This window comes from Cyanistes caeruleus, chromosome 9 (genome assembly GCF_971803275.1).
Source record: "Cyanistes caeruleus chromosome 9, bCyaCae1.hap1.1, whole genome shotgun sequence".
NCBI lineage: Eukaryota > Metazoa > Chordata > Aves > Passeriformes > Paridae > Cyanistes > Cyanistes caeruleus.
In genome coordinates, this window is record NC_141709.1 from 33,609,341 (window position 1) to 33,626,746 (window position 17,406).

General features: G+C 43.7%; 1 protein-coding gene across 2 annotated transcripts in view; it reads left to right on the forward strand.

The window, feature by feature from the left end:
* Window positions 1-17,406, forward strand: part of MIER1 (MIER1 transcriptional regulator) — a 31,205-nt gene that overhangs the window by 491 nt on the left and 13,308 nt on the right. Inside the window, exons 2-5 of one of the 2 annotated variants that reach the window (XM_086842928.1) lie at window positions 74-166; window positions 11,460-11,484; window positions 12,354-12,499; window positions 15,911-16,078. In XM_086842928.1, coding sequence (XP_086699054.1) covers window positions 12,401-12,499; window positions 15,911-16,078 — 267 coding nt within the window. In that variant the 5' untranslated portion in view covers window positions 74-166; window positions 11,460-11,484; window positions 12,354-12,400. Of the gene's footprint in view, window positions 1-73; window positions 167-809; window positions 975-11,459; window positions 11,485-12,353; window positions 12,500-15,910; window positions 16,079-17,406 lie in introns of those variants that run through there. The other variant, XM_086842927.1, reaches the window with a different exon arrangement.

Here is a 17,406-nt window from a genome sequence, read left to right on the forward strand (position 1 = left end):
TCTTTTCTCTGTTTATTTGGGGTGGTTTTTCGGGTTTTATGTTTAACTTAAAGCTGTTACTATGTCACCCAAGAGCCTCACGCCCAGCAAGAGTCCCCATTCCCCGAGGACCCCCCGTTCGCCTCACGGCCGATGAGACACTCCCCGCGCCTCTGCGGCTCTCCGCGTGAGTACGGCGGCCGCGACCGGGCAGGAGGGGGGGAGCGGTACCGCGGAGTGGGGCTATGATGCGGAGCCGGTGGCGGCGGCGGGCGGGGCCCGAGGGGCCTCGGGACTGTGAGGGGCCGCGGCGAGCGGAGCCTCCGCGCCGGCCGGGGCGTGGCCTGGGCAGCAAATGAGAGGGGGGCGTGGCCTGTGCGTTATTGCCGTGCGAGGGGCGGGGCTTACTCTTGAGTGACACTTGAGGGGCGTGGCTTATGCCGAATGACATATATGGGCATGAGGGGCCTCGGCGGGTGGGGGCGTGGCCTTGCGATTTGAGTGACAGGCGGGGCCTGTGGTCCCGGTGATAGACGAAGGGGTGTGGCCTGTGCCCTGAGTGGCAGGCGATGGGGAGCGGTGTGCGCTTTGACTGGCATGTAAGGAGGTGGCCTCAGACTTTGAGTGACAGATGGGGCCTTGCCTGTGCATTGAGTGACAGGCGGGGGCGTGGTCAATCCCCCAAGTGACAGGAAGGGGGCGTGACAGCCAGCCTGACTGACAGTTGGACCACCGCTCTCTGACATGCGAGAGGGCGTGTCCTGCCATTGATTGACAAACTATGTGGGCGTGGCCTCCCCTGACTGACAGCCGCCGCACGCGCCCTGCCCGCTTCCCGCGGTGCGCGGTGACGTCGTGCGTAACGTGACCACGCCCCTCCCGCCCCGCCGCCGCTCCCGGTCCCGTCCCCGTTTCTCCCGCCGCTCCCACCGGGACCCGGCGGCGCTTCCCGGCGATGTGACCCTTTCCCGGGAATACCAGCGATCATGGCTGAGGTGAGAGCGGCGGGGGCCTGCCCGGGAACTTGTTGCGCGGGGCCGCAAGTTTGTTGTGGGGACCGGAGGCCCGCGGGCACCGGCGGTCCCGCCCGCTCCCCTCAGGGGCCTTCAGCCCCGAGCGGGGCCGTCCCGGCGGCTGAAGGGCCCTGAGGGGAGCGGGCGGGACCGCGCGCGGCGCCTCCCGGTTTTGATAGGACCGCGTATGCTAAAACATCGCTTTATTTCCTTTAAATATCTTTTTTTGTAGTCGTTAAGACAAAGGGGAATTGCTTAAAAGGTAGCGCGGTGTCCTGGCAGGGAGAGCTTTCTCGTGGAATTCCCAGGATTTGCGGGGTGTGGGGGGGTTATTTGGGGATAATGGGAGTTATGTTGTGGGATATAATGGGGATGTAATATGATAATGATAGGAAAATAATGGGGAAATGGAAAAAAAGCCTCTTTATCGCAGTGTTGGGTTGGTGGGGGTTGGATTTGTCCATGTCAATAGGATCAGCTCTTTCCCTTTTTGGAGGGGAAATGGGACTGATGAATGGATATTCCATTAAGTTTTCCTCGAATTATCCCAGGTTCCCAATCTCAAGGCTGTTTGCTGCTCCAACAGTATTGACAAATGTGTCAGAAATGAAAATTTGAAAAGTATGCACTGGAAAAGTAAAATTTGTGGGACAGGTGTTGCTTCCAGGGCAAGCTGGAAATGTCAAGATTAGATTTTACAGATGAAGCTTCTCCCCTCAAAATTCCTGAATATATGGAGATTTCTCCTTAAATTATTTTCTCTTTTCCTCCCAAATCAAAACTTTAATGGAGCAGCCTTCCTGTTGTTGGGACAACACGTTCTGAGCTAATCTTAGAAGTTCTGAGAACCTGCCTGGGTGGTTTTGTATCTCGAGAGGGAATCACAGGTCTGATCCCAAAAAATGTGGTTATTAAACGCCTGCCTTCTACAAAGTTGGAGAGACAGTGGGGCCTTTGCTGTGGGGCATCAGAGTATTTGGGATGTTTGGCTGGAGGTTTTGTCCATATTGTTCATTTTTTTGTTAATTAACCCAAATATCCTGTGATAATCCCGGTATTCCGCGGGCTCTGTGTCCTGTGGGGCTGAGCTGCAATCACTTCCCACTCGGTGTCACGTCCTCACATCCAGGTCAGCCCCGAGGGCTGGGGGTTTGTGCTGCCTGGGGCAGGGAAATCCCACTGGGATGTGGAGCTGGGCACGTTTGCCTTTTCCCTTTGTGGATGTTGTTCCAGTGGGTGAGGCCTTTGCTGTGTGTCAGTCTCGATATCACGCTCAGAGAGGAACAGGGAGTTTTCATCTTTGCTTTTTTGGAGTTGAATTCCTTGTCCTGTTTTAGCCTCTCTGAGGAGAAGGGGTAGGGGGAGAGTTTGATCCGCCTATGGATGAGTTCAGGAGCGCCAGCACCTGGAGTTCATTCCCAGGCAACTGTTGCATCTGCACGGAGAAACTGTAATAACTGTAAAAAATTATCACTCTGAGTGATGTAACCAGGAGCAGCGTCCTGGATACAGTTCCCAGCTCAGTTTGTGTCCCTGCCCATAGCAGAGTTGGAACTGGGTGGTCTTTTGGGTTCCTTCCAGCCCAAACCATCCCAGGGTTTTATGAATTTGGGAAATAGGAACAGAGTGGGAATTCTCCTTAGCATGGCTTTTCCTCATGGCTCTGGTGTCAACCACCCGCCTGGAGGAGCTGCAGATGATCACAACATGGTTGGGAAGGTGTCTGCCTGATGGTTCTTGCCCTCTTCCCATCCTCCTCTCCCAGTGGAAAACCTTGTGCTGACTGTTCTGAAGGGATGCACAGGAGCTCATCCTTCCCTCAGGAACGATCCGAAAATGTTGTGTTGCAGAGAATCAGTGACATACACAGCCCACAAAGCCCGGTATAACTCTGAAACTTGTTGAGTTACACAGGAAGGCCCTTCAGAAAGCAGGGCTGGAGGCCAGAAAGTGAAACTAACTTCACCAAAAGTGCTGCTTCACTTTTGCAGAAGCAATTTGAATACAGGACAGACAAAGGAGAAGGGAAAAAATAATAAATATTTTGAATATATATTAAATTTGGGATTAATAACCTCTGTTAGGGTTCTTTTTGCTTTTACATGATTCCTCACATTCCAACGTGTCAGAAGTTTGTTCCAGGCATAAAGTGGAAAGAAAATATCTCTAACTTAAGATCAGCTGAAGCTTTGTGACTGTTACAGTATCTTGCATTAAGCTGCTTACTGGGTGGTTTTGGTGGAGGGAATGCTGATACACACAGATTTTCTCCAAAATAAGTATTTTAATGCCTCCTGAGAAGAAAAGATTGGGGCTGAAAAGCTTGGTTAGCAGCTGAAAGAGAATGGTTTTTGTTAGTTCAGCCTTTATAATGTTGGAGTGAAATGTAAGTGAGAGAATGAGATCTTCTGATCCCAAAACTGGAAGAGCTGGGGTCAGACTTTTGTGTCGAACAGAGGCGGCTCAATACCTGCTGTAATTTCCAGAAGTGCCCAATTCCTGCTGTTCCTTTTGTTCCATGAAGGGATGCACCAGTCAGGTGCTACAGGCACTTGCCAGGATACTGAGCATGCAAAACTAAAGGGAAAAAGATGAGGGTTTGAGGTTTTTCTGTTGTTCTTCAGTGAATTAGGAAGAGTACCAGGGCTGCTGCATAGGAAAGAGGGTGGTCTAAAATCAGGGACTAAATATCCCTGATTTTTGGTTGGCATGGCTTGGAATTAACTGCAGGCTGCTTTAGTTATGGGTTGAGGTGGTCTGAAAGGGGGAGATCCTGCTCCTCCTGCTGCTTTTGTGTGATGTCCCTGAACTTCCATGAGTTGATCCATCTCTGGCTGAGAACCTAAAAGCTTCCTGCAGGACAGGAAAAGGAAAGATCTCTAAAGAGCAGGAATGGGACAGCAGGACCAGCCCTGGGGATCAGCAGATCCTCAGGAGGGCCCTTCTGGCTCTGCACAGCTCCCTGACAGGAGAGGGGAATTTGGGATCTACTCCCAGGAACAGGGACAGGAGGAGAGGGAACAGCTGGGCCAGGGGAGGCTCGGGTTGGATATTTGGGAAAATTCCTCCTGGAAAGGGCTGCCCACCCTGGCACAGCTGCCCAGGGCAGGGGTGGAGTCCCCATGCCTGGAGGGGTTTCAGAGCTGTGTGGATGTGGCACTGGGGACACGGCCAGTGGTGGCCTTGGCACTGCTGGGGATGGTTGGACTGGATGGTCTTGGAGGTGTTTTCCAACCTAAAGGATTCCATGGTTCCCTTCCTTCCCTGATGATGGAACATAATTCGTGTTTCTCCCAAACCTCCAGCAGGCAGCTGAGCAGCTCCTGGTGATTCTCACCCAGAACCTCTGAAGTTCCTCAATTTCTTGACTTGCTGAAATAAAAACTTAAATTTTCGCTTCTGCAGAGTGAATTTCTGAGGGGTTAAAAATCTGGATTGGCATTTTATGGTGTTGGGAAATTATGGGAAGAAGCAGGAGCTGTTTTGGAGCAGGAGCTCTCCTGTGTTGTCAGTGGACAATTAAATGTCTTAACCTAATTTCTTTGAGTTCACTTTAATGTTTGTGAGTTTCTGAAAGTTTCATTGTCTTCAACCAAAAAAATCAATTTATTAACACAATGTGCTTTAAGAAGTCATCTGTAAATTCCTATTGTCTGGAAAAATTTCCCTTTCCTTCAATATTCTACTTCTTTCAGCTGAAGAATTTTAAACTTTGGGAATGCCACTGAATTGTGTTTTCATATTTTGAACATTACTTTCTGATTTCTATTTTGAAACAGCTTCAGGAGAGAATGCTGAAGGAGTACACGATCTGATAACTGTTCTTAGTAACCCTTTTACATTCTTAGTGTTTTTATTGAACTAAGGTGTAGTAGGAAGCAGCAGTAAAGCTCACACAGTCACTGATGTGTTTGCAAATTGAGGTGTTTGAACAGTCAGAGTTTTTGAGAAACTCCTGGATGCAGAACAAGGTCAAAATAGATGAAATCTGAGTTTCCTACTGTTATAAATCACGATTAAAATCAGAGATTGACATCAGTCAATCATATTTTTCCTGGTTTGATCTTAGCTGTAACTAATTGGGGGTTTTTGTGTCATTTTGAGCAGTGTTTGTAGAAAACTGCACTGAGGTGTCAGTGAAGCCAATGGAGAGCTGGGAATTCTGTTTTTTCCCTTCCTTGGTGAAGGAATAAACCCCAAAGTGGTTGGTTATAGGCACTGATTGGATTCCCTCAAGGGAATTGCAGTGTGGCACTCTGCTTTCTAATCTTAAAAAGAGAGTGGCCCTTGAGTTATTTTTTTCATAATAGAAGAATTTTGAGGTTATTTTTTACATGTGATAAAACATTGATGTTTGTGGGCTTCCAGTCATGACTTCAAGTCTTTCCTGGTGCAGCAGCGTGATTTAGGCTGGAATTGTTGTAAAGTTGTTTCTTTTTTGAGCCTTTTCCTGGCCAGAAGCCCCAGGCTGCATTAATATTTCCCTCCTAATCCATTCACGTCATAAATTGTCCATAGGAATGTTTCCTTGTGGTGCCTGGCATATGACTGTGGCTGGTTTCTTCTGGAATTCTACGGTAGGATCCAAGCACTCCGTAGAATCCCAGTTTTCTTAGCACGATATTTTAGATTATTACAAGAAGTTAAGGAAAATGCTGGGGTTTGTAATGGAAATAAATGTTAAATAGAAAATGGGGAAGTGTGGAATTGTGTGCTTCAGGCGGGGCAGGAGGAGTTCTGATTGCCTGTGGGTGGTGCTCCATAATTCTCTTGGAATGGGAAGTTCTCCCGGTGAAGTTGCAGGGAGCATCATGGCCTGTCCCTCCAGCAGCTTCCTCAGCCTGGAGCACCAGCACTTCTCAGAGGGGGCAGTTCCTTGGGAAAATCCCTGCCTGGTGGTTCTGGAGTGGGACCTTGGACAGAAGCCGTTCTCAGCATCCTGCAGGTCCCTGTCCCCCAGGAACTGCAGGATGTGCAGAGCTCTGAGCTCCCCTGGGAGCAGATTCCAGGCTGGGATGGACCCGAGTCCTTCAGTGCAGGGATCCAACGGGGGATCAGCTGCTGTCCTGGCACTCTGATGTCACTGTCACTTGTCTGTCCTGCCCTGTCCCCACAGAACAGCTCAGAGCCCCTTGCAGGGGCCTGAAGGGGCTCCAGGAGAGCTGGAGAGGGGTTGGGGACAAGGCCTGCAGGGACAGGACACAGGGAATGGCTTTAAGCTGGAAGTGGATAGATTTAGGTGGATATTGGGAAGGAATTCGTGGCTGGGAAGGTGGGGAGGCCCTGGAATAGAATTCCCAGAGCAGCTGTGGCTGTCCCTGGATCCCTGGCAGTGCCCAAGGCCAGGCTGGAGCAGCCTGGGACAGTGGGAAGTGTCACTGCCATGGCAGGGCTGGGATTTGAGGTCTCTTCTCCAGACTGAGCACCTGCAGTTCTCTCAGAAGTCTCGAAACTCAGCATTATGGGATGGTTGGAGGTGGAAGGGAGCTCAGAAGGTGTGACCTTCTCTGCTCTGAGGACTCTCAGGCTCACTCAGGGCTGTCTCCAGCCTGGTCTTGAAAACTTGCAAGGAAAAACACTGGGAAAAAGTCCTCTTGGTACAAGGATCAAGTCTCAGAAGGGAATGGCCAAGCCAGGGCAGCTTTGCTGAGGAGAAGCTTCAAAGCTTTGATGTTCACATTTGGGATCTGTGAGTTCAAACACTGCACCTGATCCTTGTCTTCTGGAAGGACAGGAATTTACTCATTTAGCCACCAAAGTAAAAAAGCAAAAATCCATGGATGTGAAGGCTTCCATTTGAGGGATGTCACTGTGGTTTGGGCTGTGCAAGGGTTCACATGCAGAACTGGAAAAGAGGACCAGACGTATCTTTTCTTTTTTCCTTGCTTCAATATGTTGCCATTTTCTCCTCAAGATAAAAATGTGCCTTTTTTTTTTAATATTTTAATGCAAGTTAATTTGTAACACAACACACAGAGAGGGGCAGGCTGGGACTGTGGCCTTCCTCTTATGGAAAGGGACAGATTCCCTCTGGAATAAAAGATGCTATTCCCTATTTTACCCCGTTATTTTCTCCAGGCCCAACTCGCAGGAGAGTTTATTAACTTTGGCATATTTTCCCATTGCAGAGTTCAAGACCTGAACAAATTGATGTGCTTGTCAGGCATGTTGCTATCAATATAAAGATAATTTAATTCTAGTTTTTAACTGTTTTATGTAACACTTCAAGAGCTATTAAAGATAACTGAGTCGATTTGGACAGGATGTGTATTTATCTTGTAGGCACTGCAGATTATTCTGCAAATTTTCAGATGTTTCATTATTCATCAGTTCTGGTAAACAGTGTGAAAGGTGTCAGCAAAGACAGCACTTGTGGGTAGAAGTGAAACTGTGCAGTGCCCTGTCCCTCAGTGCATTCCACTTGGAGTATCCCAGTCCATTCCAAGTGTTGGAATAAGACCTGGCCATCTCCTGCCAGCGTGCAGCGCTGGGAATTGCCTGGAATAAACTCTGCAAGGCTGGTGCCTCCTGAAGGCTGCTTGTACTAAATAAACTGTCACAGTGCCAGCTCAGTGGGATTGTCCATTTCCATCCCAAGTGATGGGATGAGACAGATCCCAAAGTCCAGGGAGATGTTTTAGGGCAGCTCTGTGGATGTTTCCATGTCTGACACATCTCTGCTACATTCGCCCCTAGACAGTCACAGGTGTCTGATGGAGACTGACCAACCTCAGTCCATCTATTCCATATCCACACCCTTGGGAATGTGTGGGATGGGATCTGTCCCATCTATTCCACATCCAAACCCTTGGAAATGGATTGGATAGGATCTGTCCCATCTATTCCACATCCAAACCCTTGGGAATGGATTGAATAGGATCTGTCCCATCTATTCCATATCCTATTGGATACATATTGGACATATACTGGATGTGATCTTCTGGCTGATTTTGCTGCCAAGAGTCTCTAAGCTTGGGAAGTGTTTCCTGAGATTCCTGAAAATACCCCTGGAATAAAACAGTGGCATTCCTGCAGTGCTGTTGGTTTGGGGCTCAGTGTCTCTCCTTTTTCTCTTTCCGTGAGGTTTGCTCCTTCCCCCAGAGCTGGGGTCTCCCTCAGGTCACTGTGGTGCTCCTTGGTGGATCCATGCAGCAGGAATCCTCAGCCACTGGAGCTTTTCCTCATTGTCCATGAGTTAGGAGTTCCTGGATGATTTTTCATTCCTCTGAGCTCCCAGCAGACCTGTTCACTGCTAGCTTTGCTGCTGGTGCAATTCCAGAACAATTGCAGTGTGTCTGACCTGTGGATTGTCAGTATCCTGTATTTTTCTCTCCTGTTTTCCTCTCCCTGGCCTTGGATCCTGTTATCCTTTGTCAGGTACCAGCTCTTTGTTCCCACCAGTGCCCTTGAGGCAAAAAGTGCTTTGTGCATCCTTGGGAATGGCTGGGCAGAAAACGAAGATGCACTGAAGAACAGGAGTGTCCTTTTCCCAAGAATTCCTGTTGCATGGCTGTGCCATCCTTAGGAATGAGGATCCACGGATCCAACACAGCCAGGAAATTTTCATCATTAAATGTCCCCAAAGCCATCTGTTCTCCCCTGGCCAGAGCCAGCATCACTTGGAGGCATGGAATGGGAATGACCAAGCCTTGCAGGGATTGTCTTAGAAAAACTCTTCAACCACAGGATGCTCCTTCACCTCCTGTGCTGCCAGACTGGCACTGAAGGCTTTTCCAGCTCTCCCTTTTCCACGTCCCCAGCCTCAAACTCGTGTTTGGAGCACATCTGGCACTCGCAGAGGCCCAGGATAAATTCAGGGAGAGGCTGGAAAAGTGGTGCCACTCATCCTGGGGATGCTGAGCTGGCCCAGGTGACACGGCAGTGGTGGCAAGAGGTCAGGGAGCTGCTTTTGGCAGCAGCTGGGCATTAATAAAGATGAGCTGGAATGTGACACTGCTTGGAGCTGGAAATAGGAGCAGGAAATGATTGGCAGCTCATCCCAGTCTGGAAAGCCAGGAAATGCAGACAGGAGAATCCACAGGCAGGGCAGATGTGATTGGCAAAGCTTGGGAGAAGGAGCAGACCCAGCCTTTGGGGCTGGGTTTTGGAGTCACGGCTCCCTCAACTCCCATTATCCCTGCTTTATATCCCATTTTTCCTTCCAAATTGGGGCCTTGCCTCAGTACTTCCCTTCCCAGGCTGGAGCTGAGGTGAATGGAGCAGCCAGAATTCCCCATGGATTATCACAAAATCAAACTACTGATTTATAAATCCATAAACTGTTTCCCAACTCAAAACTCCTCTGTTACATCAAAATGTGTCCAGGCAAGCAAAGACATTTTGGAAAGAGTTTGGGGTTTTTTTGCAGAATGAGTGTTAACTTGTGTAAGACATAATAACAACAGGTTTAAATGGCTGTAATAATGGCTTTTCCTTCATTCCATGAGGAATTCTCACTGTGGTTTGGGATTCCTTAAAAAATGTGTCCCTGAATTGAAAGAGAACAGGGAATTTGTGCTCAGCTTCAAATGGGAATCATTTATTTTAAACTGGGACTCACTGGTGGTGGAATCTGGGATATCCCTGGGTTGTGGAAAGGGGGATTTATACCTGGGGTTACATCAGAACTAAAGCATTAACAATTTTAATTTGAGTTCTAGGATGGTATTTGCAGAATTTATTGTTTACTAAGGAAAATACTTGATCCCTTAGAATAAATTCTCCTCGGGCCTTTCCAGGCCTTTCCATCCAGCTCTGTTCCTTGGAGGGCAGAGTCATTTCTGGAATCATTTTTCCTTGTGGAATTAAGGTTGGAAAAGACTTTTTGAGATGATTGAGTCCATCCCATCAGTCAACACCAGCACTAATCCGTGTCCCCAAGTGCCACCTCCCGCTGCTTTTGGACGCTTCCAGGGATGCTGATTCCAGCCCTCTCCATGAAGAACAGGGGAGGCTCTCCATGGCTTTTCTCCTAGCCTGGGAAAATTGAATTTATTTGCTTTCCACCCAATGATTGCTGCAATAAACACATTAAAACTTTGTTAATTTGTATTAATTATTGCGTTCTATTAATTACCCTGGTTTATCAGGCAAATAAAACATGAAATAAAGACCAGTCCTTGCTGGCTGATCCTGATATTCAGCTCCAGATCAGTCATAGTGGACTCTGGAATTTGTTAAGATAATCTTTGCAAATAAAGACTTTTTTTTTTTTTTTGGGGTGTAGTGATTTGCAAAACTTCCCCCGGTGTTGTGCAACGATCTGCAAAAATGTTTGTGGTGTTTACCCAGTTAATATGAATTTCTGTGGAAATGCTGAGGGGCTCCAGGGGAGCTGGAGAGGGATTTGGGACAAGGGGACACAGGGAATGGCTTCCCACTACCCGAGGGCAGGGATGGATGGGATATTGGCAAGGAATTCACTGGTTATATTCTGTATTTTCCTTTTTCTGGACACATTTTGAGTTCATTTATACACTGGACACTCCCACAAAAGGGAAGCAGCCATGTAAGTGAAATTATTCCCTAAGAAGGTCCCTTTCTTCTCACTTTGAGGAGCTTTTGATACAAAAAAAGTTTAAATTAGACAGAATTTTTTCACTTTTAGATTTTGCTTTGCTGCATCACTAGGCCGGGTTGAGAAGGAGGCAGAGAGAAGGAAAACCCTTTAGAAATTCTGTTTTTCCTTGAGGACAGCATTATATAACAATTAATATAACAATATCTGAGTTTGCAGGAGGTGACAGGAGCACCACAGGGAAAAATTCAGTTTTCCTAACTTGGAAATAAACACTTCATTACTCTGTGCCTGAAAAGAGTGGAAACATTTGCTTGAATTATCAAAACAAATGAGCTTTGAATGGCTGACATGCAAATTTCCCCCCAGGAGGTTAAAGATTGGCAAGGGGATAAGCAAGGGAAGGCAGGATTTTATGAAAGGATTTGTTTGTGGAGGTTAGAAAGACTGGGTTACCAAATTTTAGGCCAAAGAGGGGCTCTGGCATGTGGATTCTTGGGGAAATCTCATTTTCTTTATCTCAAAAATAGTATTTCCTGGTGGTGTTTTTTTTTTCATGCAGCTGGGTTGGAAATTAAGATTAAATTGATTTTTTTTTCCTTTATTCTGTAAGGAACTTTAATTATGATTTGGGATGCCTTTAAAAAGTGTGTCCCTGAATTGAAGGAGAACAGAGGATTTGTGCTCAGCTTCAGAACGAAGAATAATTCTTTAATTCTTAAGCTGGGACTCACTGGAATCTGGGATATCCCCGGGTTGTGGAAAAGGAGATTAATACCTGGAGTTAGATCCCAACTAAAATACTATTTACCTTGGTGCTTTATTTATAAATTTAATAGTTACTTGTAAATATATTTTTCTGCAGTGAGTTGCTCTGTATTAGCTGAATAATTTGATTTATACAGGTTCAAGACAGCAAAAATAATTTCCTTTTCTTTTTTTTTTTTTAGCCTTCTGTTGAGTCTTCAAGCCCAGGTAAATATTTTTAATAATTTCCAAGGGTTTTGATATTCTATGAGCAGAAAAACTTTGCAGGAGTTCCTTCAACTGGGTCATTGTTGCCTCTCGAGGTTTTATTTCTTTCAGAGAAATAATTAATTGCTTCATAATTAAACCTTAGAGTCACTCCTTGTCACAAGTGTGGCAAGGTATGGAAAGTGGAATTTAAATTGTCCAGGGAAAGAAGGGGGGAACATGAACAGGGGTGGGATTAAAAATTGTGGGAGAAAAGAGAAAATATGAGCAGGGGTGGGATTAAAAATCAGAAGAGAAAATATCAGGGGTGGGATCAAGGGGAAAAAAATGAGCAGAATTTGGATTAAAAATAAGAAAAATGGGAGAAGATGGGCAGGGATTGAATTAAAAATCAGATATTGCTGAGTGACATCTGCCAGACCATTCCTCTGCTCCTCACTTGTCATTGTCACCAAATGGAACCAAAGAATTGGGGGAAAATAACTCAGAAACAAAATCTGCAAAAGAGCAAATTTTGGGAAAAGCATTTTTGTCTTTGCAGTTGTAAACGAGGGGGGTGCCCGAGAATAAAGGAGTTTTTATCTGAGGAGTTTTTTTTACTCTGTAGAGCTCAGCTGAGGCAGGTTTGTGATCACAAACTGAATTTTCCAGATGTGATGTGCACAAAGAGGGACCTGGCCCTCCCTGCCAGGATCTCCCCCCACAAAGAAAATTCCCCTGAAAAACGAACCAAAGGAGCGAGGGACAATAATTGGAATTTTTGCTCACAATTCTGCTTCGAGCGTCACCTAAAGAAACAACTGAAAAAAAACCCAACTCTGTGAAGCTGTAATGGAACTAAAAATATTGTTGGAAATATTTCCCACCAGGAGGTTCAGCAGCATCTGATGACCATGAATTTGACCCATCAGCTGATATGCTGGTGCACGACTTCGATGATGAGCGGACATTAGAAGAGGAGGAAATGATGGAAGGAGAAACAAACTTCAGATCTGAAATAGAGGATCTTAACAGGGTAGGTGGCCTGAAGGAATCCCAAAGCAGACCCACAAAAACATGCAGGGTTTTATCCCTTCTATTTGGAATTTTTTTAAAAACATCACTCTAAATTCATTAATAAATATATAATAAATATAATATTTATTATATATAAATAATATAAATATATTTATATTATATAGAAATATATACTATATAGTTATATTATATAGAAATATATACTAAATTTATATTTTAATATAAATAAATATTATATATTATAAATATATATTCTTATATTCATATATTTATAATATATAGATATATATTAATAAATATATATTTTAATATAAATAAATATTATATATATTCTTGTATTCATGTATTTATAATATATGTAAATATATATTAATAAATATATAATAAAGGGAAAAGGCTGAATAAATTTTCCAAAAATTGGAGAAAATAAATGGTACATAAATAAATCTGCTTGGTTAGTTGCATTAGGATTTGCATTTTTGAGCTAATACAAATTAAAATATCATCTGACTAAACTTGTGTATTCCAAGTGCACATGAGTAATGCTTGTAGATTTTTATTTTAAAAGAAAACCCCTCATAATTCACATTTTGATACAAATATCTGTCTAATCTAGTGGAGCACTCAGAAATATCTTCATTTGAAAGAAGATGCAGAGGAAATGATGTTCAAACCCTATTTAGCATGAATGATTATGCCAATAGCACTTTAAATTCATTTAGTGCATTTAATCAATATTTCCAGTGGAAATGTTAATTTCTTTCTGGTAATTCCAGGGTCTGCTGTCACTTCTGTATTGTCTTCAATTATTTCTCAGGCAGGAATAATATTCTTAAATTACCAAGTAGGTTCATTATAAATGCAAACTAATTTAGATCCTGTCTGTGGCCTTGTTGGCCTCCAGAAAAGATCATTAATGACTCACAGATGAATATTTGATCTACAAATCCTATTTAGCTTAAGCAATTCTGCCAATAGGACTTGAAATTAATTTACTCTATTTAATCTATATTTCCAGTGAAAAATGATCATTTTTTTTTTTAATCTGTTGATTTCCAGGTTGATACTAAATGGAAATCATGAAGATAAATAAATGGTTGGTGGATCTAAATGTGCTTCATGTAGATTAAATGAGGAGTGAAGCTCCACATATTTCTGAATTGGAAATGTGCTTTTTTCCCTTCATGTTTTGTGTAATTCTCTCACCACGTTACAACCCTTCAGTTTATCCCCTCACATCCAGTGGTTACCTCTGCTTGTGGATAAATAACAAACAAATATATTCAATTTTTTCACTTTTTTTGCATTTTTGCAAATACCCTGAGGCTATCCAGAAATCCCAATTTGTGTTTTCTCTTGGAGAGTTGCTGGTCCTTGGAGCTCTTGGGATTGCAGTGGATTATTTGAAGTTTTAAAAAGCTTTATCTGAGAAAAATATTATAAATACGAACCTCCCTTGTTGGGTCAGGAATATTCCTGTTCCAGAATTCCCAAATACCTACAAATTCCATTTGGTAGGTATACAAATTATAAATTTGTATAAATTATAAATTTGTATAAATTATGAATTTGTATAAATTATAAATTTGTATAAATCTATAAATTTTAATTTTTAATTCTCAGCTCTATGGGAAAGGAGTGCTTAAAGACAGAATATTCCAAAATGTGCTGGAGAACTTCTGTATAATTCAAATATGATTTTTCTGCTAGCTCTGCTGCCAGGTTTAATTAAGACCAAAGGCCTTTCATGTTCTCTGTGTCAGTAAAATCTTAATTCCCCATAAAGTGACACGATGGGGACCAGGGAGCCAACATTTAATTCCATGTTTGCATGACTGGGTGTAAAGCCTAACCAAAGAGTAGAGGAGTAAGAGTAGAGTGGCTTAGTTCTTTGAAATAAAATTAAAACAAAATAACATCAAATGAAATGAAATGCAATAAAATAAAAATAAAATTAAATTACAATTAAATAAAATATTAAAATAAAATAAAATAAAATAAAATAAAATAAAATAAAATAAAATACACAGATAATAAGTGCTGATAACCCCTGTCACTCTTGTTTTTACAGAGCACAACCAACTCCACTTTTGTCATTGGGATTATTGGGATGTTTCCAGAAATTAGATCAGTGCAGGCCCTTAGGATAGGAAGTCTAAGGTCAGCCAATAACTAAAAATATCTGATTATCAGCCAACATGTGCATTAATACTAAGGAAAAAAATCAGCAGACAATAAATAATAATAAATATAATAAATATAGTATAATATAATTATATAAAAAACAGATAATAAACAAAGGATTTGATGTTTTGGGAGAGAATTTTTAAATGATCCCTGAAAATTTCTGCTCTGAAAAATCTCCTTAGGGATATCTGTCCTGAAGGCTGGACACTGAGGATTAAAATTAATAAAGGAATTAATTAGCAGAGCCATCAATTTTATTTATTAATAAAATTTAATTTAAAATATTTATTAATAGTATTTATTAGTAATTTTTATTAATAAAGGTAAGAGTTTGGGAGTCTTTGTTGTACTTGAATTAATTTGAGAACTGACAATATAAATTGAAATGTCTCCTCAGAGTGGACCAGCTTTTTAATGGTTTTTAAATAAAATACTTTAAGGTTTTAGCAGATTTGCTTCCAGCTGGGGATGAGTTTGGAACCCAGCAGCTGAAAAGAAACAGGAAATAAAAATTCCTGCTGTTCTTCCCTGGACATCAGGGATCCCTCACCCCATCCAAACTCTCAGAAAAAAGAGAGCTACAGGCACACTGAGAGGCTGGAATTTTATATTCCAAAATTGTCAAACTCTGTGGAATTGTCCCTGGAGCACAACTTCCCCTAAAAGATGGAATTCCGTGTTCCAGCCAGGTGTTGGAAGTTGTGTTTGAGCTGAATTCTTGGAGTCACTGCAGGAATTCCTGCCTTGCACTGGGACAGGCTCCTGCCCCCAGGATCCCACTGTCTGTGTGGAGCACTTGCTGCTGACACACATTTCACCCATTTTTTCCACAAATTTAAACTAAAATCCACCATTTTCCAGCTGCTTTGGGCAGTGGAGGGAATGCAAATAAATATTCCAATAAGGAATTTATTTGCTGTGGCTACTGAAGGTGTTTGATAAAACCAAACCCTTTTAATGAGCTTTATGGAGATCCTGTTGGGGTGGGAATTCTGCTGGAAATAAATCAAGGATTGGAAAATAAATTATCCTGTACAAAACCCCCCTCATCTCTTTCTTAGGATCCCAAACTTCCAATTTTTCCCATCCATCCCTTTTGGAGTGGCCATTCTTGGTGTAGGTGCCTGTGATCCCTGTGGTTTGTGGAGAACCGTGATGCTGGTGAGGAATTGCAGTGGAAATATCCCTGCTAATTCCCAGTTTTTGTTTGGATTTGGCCCAGGAAAGCGACATGCCCATCCAGGAGCTGCTGAGCCGCTACGGCTACGATGGCACCGTGCCCCTGCAGGAGGAGGAGGAGGAGGAGGAGGAAGAAGAGGAAGAGGAGGAGGGAGAGGATGATGATGATGTCGATAACGATGACAACAGCGGCTGCAGTGGGGAAAACAAGGTAAATGTGTGCTCATTTGCATATGCAAATCCATGATTTGCATACTCGCACTACTCAGCGTCCCAGGTCGTGACAGAGCTGATTTGTAACAGAGCTGATTTCATAAGCCTCACTTTACTAATAAGGTTTATTCTTAATTACCCATCTGTATTTCTCTTAATTGCTCTTAATTCCGTCTCTCTCATCCCAAACTGAGGCAATTTAAAATCCATGGATGCAGCATCCTGTCAGGGATGGGAATTGTCCTTCAGAACTTCAGCACTCCCATTTTAGGTGCCTGCAGACACCTTTAGAGATACAGCTGAGCACTTGTTTTGAGTAGAAAAGCTGATTATTGAAGCTGCACAAGTGTGGAGTTGGATTAAACGTTGCTCTGGGTCTTGGAAATCCTACAAGTTTTCCATCTTGAGCTTTTTAAATTGTATTTTTCCAGCCTGGTTGTACTTGAATGAACTGCACCTAATGCTTCAAGTATCTTTGCAAAATGTTTAGTTTTGAGCTTAGCATCTTCAAACACCTTTTCTGTGTTCTCTTCAAACTTCCTGATTTTAAAGAAGAGGTTTTTCTACCTGGAATGTGAATCCTGTCATGGGCACAGCTGCTGAATTCCATTAAGATACAAACCCCTTGGAATTGTCAGTGACACAAAAGCTGAGACATCAGTGGAGGTTTCATTTCCTAATGTGGATTTTAAAAGATCCATTCTGGGCTTTTGGTACCTTTACCTATTTTAGAATCCCTGGAATGCCACACAGGGATGAGGAATGGTACATCTGAGTCAGGAACTGAAGTTCCTGGGATTTACAAGCTGCCTTGACAGATGCTGGAGAAAATTGTTCTTTGTGGGGGTTGAAGATCCAGAGTTAGATTGGATCAGGAAAGCTTCAGGAGGTGGGGAGAAACTTAGGTAATGTGAAGGTGCAGAGAGAATTCTTTCAGGGAAAATCATTTCAGGAAAATTTCCTCATGGAAGGGGTGGTCAGGCTTTGGAAGGGGCTGGAGTCTCCTGGAGGTGTCCAAGGAACCCCTGGATGTGTCACTTGGTGTCCTGGGCTGGTGACAAGGTGGGGACGGGTCCCAGCTTGGGCTGGATGATCCTGGAGGGCTTTTCCCACCTCAATAATCCTGTGCAGAGTCAAACTGAGGCCCAAATGTTCATTTTGTTGAGCTTGGTGCTGCTCCTGAAGTGTCACTTCCTTCCTTCTCGCTCCCCTCCTGGCTCTGCAGCAGCTGTCCTGTGCTGTCCCTGTGTCCCACACAGGAGCTGGCACCTTCTGCCCCTCAGCAGGACTGGCCCAGTTCAGCCCAGCCCAGCACTGGGAGCAGGA